We start from the raw sequence: 8,584 nt of genomic DNA on the forward strand, positions 1-8,584 counted from the left end.
CTGGTTGGATACAGTTGGCAAGCTGACCTGAAAAATAACATTATCTTTACTAAAGAGCTGGAGAGATTATAGCAATACTATACTAGCACAATGAGTACTATCAGCATACAGAGCTACTGTATTAAACGCTTGTCTTAGAGTAAAAATAAATAAATAAATAATACAGACAAAGGCTTTAGAGGAGAGGACTGTCGTGTCGTGAGACAAAACACCACTGTAAACATTTGTTAGATCCACTCCTTATTTCCTCTAGGACTTTTCTTGTTTGCCTTTTTCTTAATCAATCCAATGATGGCAAAATTAAAAAAGAAAAAACGTAAAAAGCTTTAGCCTTGAATCCAATAAAAATCTACAAAAAGAACACGCACACATAGCTTATGTGTAACTAAAGCTTTTACCTGAAGTTGTGGTGGCAAAAACAGCTGTTTCCTAAATCAGTGGTTATCAACCTTTTCTGTGTACTTTTACTCAAGTCAATTTAAAGTTTCAGAGCATGTATTATTTTAATGATCGATTGATTGATCGATTTCCAACTTTGATCAATGAACATGATGTGGTATCACAATGAAAAAATAATGGAAAAGATTTTTCAAGGTTTAAAAAAAATACCATGACATTTATATATATTTTACATTATTTCTTTTTCTTTTTCATATTAACGTTATATTATCAAAATGTAAAATCTTAGTGTTTTTTTGCCAATTATTGTGGAGCCCACACCAATGTGTGTGTCTCATTCCCGGGCCTGCATGATGTCAGAGGCGTGCTGCTGGCAGTACAGCTTCCCCTCGATCAGGTAGTATCCCTGGTGCTTCAGCTCCTGGCCACACGCCACGCACACGAAGCAGCCTGGGTGACGCCACTTCTCCCCCGCACGCACCACCGCACCTCTGCCCCGGAAAGGAAATATATATCGTCACTGTCTGGCCAAAACCTCCTAACTCCATTTTTTATTTTTTTATTTTTTTCATGAATCAGGGCTATTGAACACCCTTTAGGTCTGTGTTGGTTAAAATAATATTGAATCAATGGAAAGTAGTAAAAAGTGCTTTGGACAAAACCTCCTAACTTCATACTTTCTGCCAAACCAGCTAACTCCACCCGTTTGGCCAACTCTTTTTTTCATAAATCAGGGCTATTGAACACCCTATATGTTCTGTGTGTTGGTTAAAATAATATTGAACCAAAGAAAAGTAGTAAAAATTGCTTCGGTCAAAACCTCCTAACTCCACTTGAGTTCATTTTCCCGAAAATGAACATGTTGGAGTTAGGCGGTTTCGGCCCGACAGCAGAGATATGTTACCTAAAGGACCACTTCTCCCCACACGCACCACCGCACACCTCTCTGCCCCAAAGGAAATATATGTGTTCCGCCGATGGAGACATAACGCCCCCTGTATTTTTGTATGTTCTCTCAAGCATGTTTCAAATCTTGAGTCTTGAGTGAATCTAACATCTTCCTTGAAAACTACAAAATGCTGCGGGGGTCCTTGACATTAAAAAGGATGAGAATCACTGAACTACACTCTACTGGAGCTTTATTTCACTCTTTTATGGAATTTTTAGATTTTTTAAAATGGTATTTATGCTTTTCTTTTGAATTTCTTTTTTGTTGGGTCCGTGACCCACAAATCTGTTTGGGGAACACTAGTCATACCAGGCTGGTAGCTCTAAAAGAGACCATTACCTTCTATCAATTTAATTATCCCCAGTGGAATGGACTGACATGATATGCTTCTGAGTCATGAGATTAATTTAGAGGTGTTGCTGAGAACTGTCACTCTAGTCGTTTTAGTACCAATGCTGACCTACCAAGCACTGCACTGACTGACCAAACCTTGGTGTTCCTATTCCGGGGAACAGCTGTAGATGGAAAAAACGGAGATGGCCTAGCATAGAGCCCTAGGGACTAGTTTTTTTTTTAACAAGGGTTCATATTTTAGATTATAATTAAAGAATATAAAAGATGAGTGTTAAATTGATTTCATTTACTTCTTTCTATTGTTTTAGATTCTTATTTCAGTGGTTGGGGGCATGCATACAAGTGGCTAAATATGTCATTTTAGACAGAATAAGCTCATTCCCAAGATACAACGCAACCTTTCATGGTTGGATTTGACTTATGGGGGCTAGAAGTGTTACTGTAAATAGCAATAAAGAAACTGCTGGCTTATTGTGTTCAAAAAGACATATTTAGCCACTTGTACGCATGCCCCCATGTGTACGCATGCCCCACATTTTAGCATGGTAAACGCAATAAAACAATAGAACGAAGCAAATTGAAACATTTTAACACTCACTTTGTCTTTTCTCTAATTACAATCTAAAATATGAACCCTTGTTGTAAAAAAACAAAGTTGTCCTTTAAGCACTGAAAGCTAAGCAAAACTGAAATTAAAAGATGTAATATTTAGTGTTTTTATGGTTTAATTGGATTATACTTAATTGACCAGTTAATGTTTAGTTCCATTTGTACACTCTTTGAGTTACAAATGAATACATGAACACAGAGGATTTCACTGTACAAAATGTGAGTAAAGTGTGTCATGTAAACTGTGACCCTGAAAAGCGCTTTGAGTTGAGGCATTACATTTAGTTTGACTGGCACAGATACTATAAATATTGTGAAAACAGACGATCTTCAAGCTCACAGCGACTCGCAATGCGAGGCGTTGTGAGCTTGTACATCTTTCTTATATTTGACAATTCAGCCAATGTTTGACCAGTTTTCAAAAGGTCTTAAATTTCCTTTGGGGACCCCCTGGGTGGTCACAGGTTGAGAACACAGACTTAGTACAGAGAGAGAGAGGAGTTCTCACATGATTCCTTTCCCACAGAGGTCACAGAGGGGCAGCTTCTGTAACTGAGCAACGGGAGGCTGAGGTTTGGTTACCGGGGCAACGACACTCCGAGTGACGGGACGACTGACGCCTGGAATTAACAATAACATCAACATAAACAACAACAACAACAACAAGAATAGAATTGAATAGAACAGACTTTATTTGCCATTTGCACTAATGCATAGGAAATCTTGGAGGTCATCTCCCAGTGTCAGCATTTAATGTCTCCAGCTACTAATCTCACAGCAATAGCAATAACATCAGCAACAGCAACAATGACACTAAGCAGTTTAAAGTGTCACTCACTGTTGTTGTTGTCATCAATGGTTTCTGTGATGACCACGGGGGCGGGGGCTCCAAAGGGGCGGGGCCTGACATTAAACTTGTGCTCAAAGTGGCCGAGGTCCTTGACAGAGAAACACACACATTATTACGTTACGATATCAATGCTCAGCAGCCATACTGGAAAGAAATTGGATCTCTTCCTTACTTTCGTCACAGGTTGTTACCAATGATACTAATGAAGGCTTTGTTCCACTCTGGTCAAACAGAGCCAGGGTGCTGATATTGTTGCATGTTGGCTCACTGGTCCAGAGATGGAACCAAATTGACCTTTAAATTAAAAAGCTTGAGAAACACTGTGCTAAATGGAACACTAAATGGAACTGAGCATAGGGTAAGACCTAACCTGTGAAGGTTGTGTGTGTGTGTGTGTGTGTGTGTGTGTGTGTGTGTGTGTGTGTGTGTGTGTGTGTGTGTGTGTGTGTGTGTGTGTGTGTGTGTGTGTGTGTGTGTGTGTGTGTGCGTGCGTGCGCGCGCGCGCGCGTGCGCGCGCGTGCGTGTGTGTGTGTGTGTACCTGCTGCTGTGCAGTGACAGTCTGTAAATTGAAAGGTTCCATCTGTGGAGACCATAGTGTTGTCAGTGGCCTGGAAAACACACACACACACACACACACACACACACACACACACACACACACACACACACACACACACACACACACACACACACAGATTAGACTAAGACGCCTCACGGCGACATAGGGTGAGGTCGCGCCAATTCTTCACCATCTGGCCAGTGATGTATATCGGACAAGTTACCCATATGGAGATCCATACTGTATATAGTACACTCCTCTTATGCCCTTACATGGAGATCCTTGTCTGAACCAGCTGCACAGATATGGGCTGTCTTCCTCCATATATGGGCATTCCATTCCCTATGAAGTCCTGTTAGATATGGGCTTGATATTGATGAGGGGATGGAGATAGGGATCTCCATATATGGGCACAAAAGGGATTCTGTTAGAGTGGTTCCCATGACATCAAAACATACAAGCTGTGACATTTCTCATGGTAAACTGCGACCTTTGTTGCAATAAACGGACGGACGGACGGACGGACGGACGGACGGACGGACGGACGGACAAACGGACGGACAGACAGACAGACACCTCTGTATCTTCAGACACAGCTGGGCGGTGCAGCTGGTGATGACCTGCTGGGCCTCCTCCAAGGTCATGACCTCAGTGGCCACGCCCCCTATGGCCACGATGACATCACCAGGGTACAGGTTGGCCAATGAGGCTTTGGTTCCTGGAGTCACCTGTAGAGGACACACAGACGAAAGGAAAACACACTTTACACTATCAAGAGTTAATTATTGTTAAACATTAATTTGATCAGTTTGCCTGTCATCTTTCCTATGGTTCCAACATCAATACAGCATGGAATTGCAGGCAAGATCTTATCCAACGACAACAAAATATTCTACGTTTTGGGTCTGAGAGGCTACATCTCATCAAATGGTGGTCCCTGGCTCAAATGCCCCAAATAAAATGCATATACCTTGTCACCCTGATATGAAAAAGGTTGAAAACCACTGAGTTAGACTAGGACGTCCTTAGTTATTCAATTTGCCTTGGTGCCAGCTATTTTGAACGGTTTAATGCTAGCGTTTTCTGTGACGGCGATCACGTGCACGCACGTGGGTACGTGTGCTGCCTGCTCTGTTCTGAAGCACACTGTGGGCCCAGATCTATGGGAGGATTTGCTGCTGATTCCATCCCAATCTATGGGATGATAACTTGGGGATCGGGTGCTCAGAGCGAGTCGAACAATGTTGCTCCCTGTCGTTGTAGCTCCACCCAGGCACCACTATACACACTGTGTGAATGGGGCGCATGGCGCTGTGGAGCACTAGAACTGGAGTTATACTATTTGTTTTTCTGCAGAAGAAGAATTTAACCGGATGGCCTAGTCTGACGATCGCTCGGACTGTACATAACGGCAGTATTAATCAGATTAATTATTAAAGATAGATAGACGGAGATCTCCGACTATGGCACACAAGTGCCTACTTTTGAATAGACGGAGATCTCTGTCTAAGGCACGAAATGTGTTTTAAAGAGTATATGGTAGGATATTATGTAGGATTGTAGGATGTACCGTATGCTTTTTTTAATATTCTATTTTAGAGTTTGTGCCGCTACGCTCCCTCTCTAGACTCCCCACTGTCCCTCTCACACGCAAGCCGAAGCGGAAGGAGGTGAAGGGAAGATGCAGCCAAACATTCACTCATTCATTCTACTGAACCTGCCAGGGAAAGGGGAGAACGTGCTTCTATAAACAGGCTTGAGTCATGTCCAGCCAAGTGTGTGTGTGTGTGTGTGTGTGTGTGTGTGTGTGTGTGTGTGTGTGTGTGTGTGTGTGTGTGTGTGTGTGTGTGTGTGAAGCCACTCCAGGTCTCTATCACTAGCACGCTGACATCACTGCTGAAGTATTTGACACCCCGGACCCCGGACCCCCCCCCCCCCTTCTCTTTTATCTCTCCTTTGGCTTCTCCTTCCCTTCTAAAAACAAAACGTCAATCAATGATATTGCTGACGATTATCTCATACATTACTTTTCAGATTCATTGAATGATTGATAAGTGAGGTAAAACAAAAATAAAAAACAAATACAAACTTCTTATTTTTTTCAATTATCTGTTCTTTTTCATATCGTCGTTGTCGGGTGGAAACCTTGTTTGTTTTGTATCATTTAAAAAAAGATTTAAACCAGTGAAAACAGCAGATCTACAAGCACACAATGCCTCGCACCGCGAGGCGTTGTGTGTGTGCTTGTAGATCTGCTGTTTTCACTACTTTTGTGAAACAGCCTTAACGGCCTTATGGTGAAGCAGGGCTTTATCTTGCGAAAAAGATTTACACATTTGAAACTTGGAGATACAAGGTTTCTGCTCGACAGTGACGATATACACTATAATCGATTATTTTAACCACTTAAACCCCAGCAACCGTATTCAGGTGGAAAAAAACGTACAAGCTCTCAACGCGTCACAACATGAGAGAGCTCGTCAGATCGTCTATTTTCAGTTAAAGAATGTTTAATGCAGAGCGAAAACAGAAAATACAGTACACTGGTATGCAGCCCTGAGGGGCTCCGCTCATCCATAATAGGGTTAAATCGGTTCAATTAACTGCTGCACCCCTGGTCCCTCCTCCTCCTCCTCCTCAGCTGTCAATCACTTACTCGACTGATGCTGATTGGTTGGCCAGTTCCGCCTGTCAACCTGAAGCCCCAGGGAGGCCCGCCCTCCAGCACCAAGTTCTGTGGCATGCTCTCTCTACCTTCCTCTCTCTCTCTCCTTTTTCTTACTTCACTATCTCTGCTTTTTCTTTCTTCTCTCTCTCTCTCTTTCTTCCTTGTCTTCTTCTTCTTCTTCTACTTCTTCTTCTACAGTAGCGTCACTTTGCTTCAGTTCTCTCCGCGGCTAACTTTAGCGTGGATGTGTTTTAATGAGAGCTTTTTTAGTTTCCCTCCTTTCAGCACCTGTTTTTCTGCCCCCCCACAATCTTTAGAGTGTCTCTCTCTCTCTCTCTCTCTCTCTCTCTCTCTCTCTCTCTCTCTCTCTCTCTCTTTCTCTCTCTCTCTGCAGCAGGCCCATGGTAAGCCCCTCCCCATGAGGCTCGCTCTCCCTGATGATTGGCTTGTGTACAGAGAGGAGTCCCCCCCCCCATGTAATGAGGTCATGCTACAGTCTGAGAAACAGTGACAACATTGATGCAGGCTAGTCTCATTATACATTCCACATAGGTTTGTCTGGGATTTCTGTGTCTATCCCCCCCCCCCCCCCCCCCCGTCTCTCCCTCTATCATGCAGGTATGAAATCACCACTCACCTCAGCTGTCAATCAACTCATTACCTGGCTCCACCCTCATCCAATCATCACCATCTGCTGCCTATAAAAGGCTGGGCCCCTCCTCAGTTCAGGTTTCCTCTCTCAGCCATTTCCCCCTTTTTTTGCCCTGTCAGTTTGTGTCTTGTGTGTGTTGTTATTTTGAAGCCCAGAGCAAACTTTCAGTAATTTTGTGTTATTTTTCCTACTAGAGTAAATTCTGTGCTATACTGTATGCTCTTCCTTGGGACAGGAAAGACAGAGGCACCATAGGTAGAACTTTGTTAAGGGGTGTTTGCCATTTATGTATTTTCAACATAGTTTTAGTTAAAGTAGTTGGGTAGGCAGGCTTTTGTTTCACTATACCAGTTACTTGTTAGTTAGTTACTGTAGCCAGTCTTTGTTTCACATAGCTGCTTTTGTTGTTTTGGCATTGCCACCTCTGTCCCCTGGTAGTGGCTTGTTGGTCTTTGTATGCCTGTGAATACTTGTTTTGAACAAGAACCGTGCAGAACTGTTTTTAACAGTTTTTAACCACTTTTAACCGTAGAAAAATTAGTAAAATCAGAGAAAAAACTATTTTTTCGTGAGTGACTGACACTGACCTGTTGCTCTAATAGCTGTCACCACAAAAAATGCCCTCAAACTGTTTGTGTGGGTGGGTGTGGGTGGATGCATGTGAGAGTCCGAGCTGTATGAGTCATTCGACGAAACCCCACCATTTGAGTCCCTCTGACCTTTAACTAAAGTGTATTTGATCTATCTCACCAAAATCTGTTTTAAATGTATTTTATATTCATTGAAAAAATCTCCTTTATTGGAGTGTAGAAGCAACATTTAGTAAGGGAAATTTAGCTGAGTGCTGGACCAATCTGGGAACTAAATCATTAACAATAGCTTTCTTCACAAATATGTTCATACTCTGGACTTTTTCCAATCACAACTCCCTTGGGAAACTTTGTGATTTCATTAAGGATACATTTTATAATAATATTCCGACATCTGACATAGTGTCAATAATGGGGTATAATAAATGGGAATAATAAAATAATGAGCAAAAATATATAATCTGAAGAAGAAAAAATATATTTTCCAAGATTTTATGTGTCTTTAATGCTATGGGATGTTCAGGAAAGCTTTCTTTCTTTCTTTCTTTCTTTCTTTCTGTTAAATGCATTTAATGAGTACGGCATTGAAGATGCCCAAAGTAAGTATAAATAAAATCTTGCCTCAAGTTGCCTGTACTGGAAGACAGAGAACAGAGAATCAAAGTGAGTCCATGAAATGTCAATCCACTTCTGATGAACGAGGGGGGAGAAAATATTTAGTTCCAGTTATTACAGAGTGGACTGTCCCATGAGCTATACTGTATGAACAGGAAATTCACAACTCCTCCTCTTTTGGAATTTGGGGTGTTGATACCAAAAGTTGAGTAAAATTCAGAATTGATTTTAAAGCTTTGCTCTTTGTTTTTAAAGCCCTCAATGGGCTAGCCCCCTCTTATATCTCCTACCTCTTAAACTATCCTCCTGCCATCAGGTTACTCAGATCATCCACCCAG

At 42.0% G+C, this 8,584-nt stretch overlaps 1 protein-coding gene across 1 annotated transcript; it reads right to left on the reverse strand.

Moving 5' to 3' along the window:
* Nucleotides 1–733: 733 nt before the first annotated feature.
* LOC308302370 (PDZ and LIM domain protein 3-like) lies at nucleotides 734–6,464 on the reverse strand (the record flags this gene model as incomplete). Its single annotated transcript, XM_080746625.1, has 5 exons — nucleotides 734–890; nucleotides 2,820–2,931; nucleotides 3,150–3,249; nucleotides 4,288–4,449; nucleotides 6,378–6,464. 5 exons carry the CDS (start codon nucleotides 6,462–6,464, stop codon nucleotides 734–736), a joined length of 618 nt encoding a protein of 205 aa, XP_080602751.1.
* Between the last annotated feature and the right edge of the window lie 2,120 nt (nucleotides 6,465–8,584).

Source organism: Nannobrachium achirus (assembly GCF_963921795.1).
Source record: "Nannobrachium achirus genome assembly, chromosome: 17".
NCBI lineage: Eukaryota > Metazoa > Chordata > Actinopteri > Myctophiformes > Myctophidae > Nannobrachium > Nannobrachium achirus.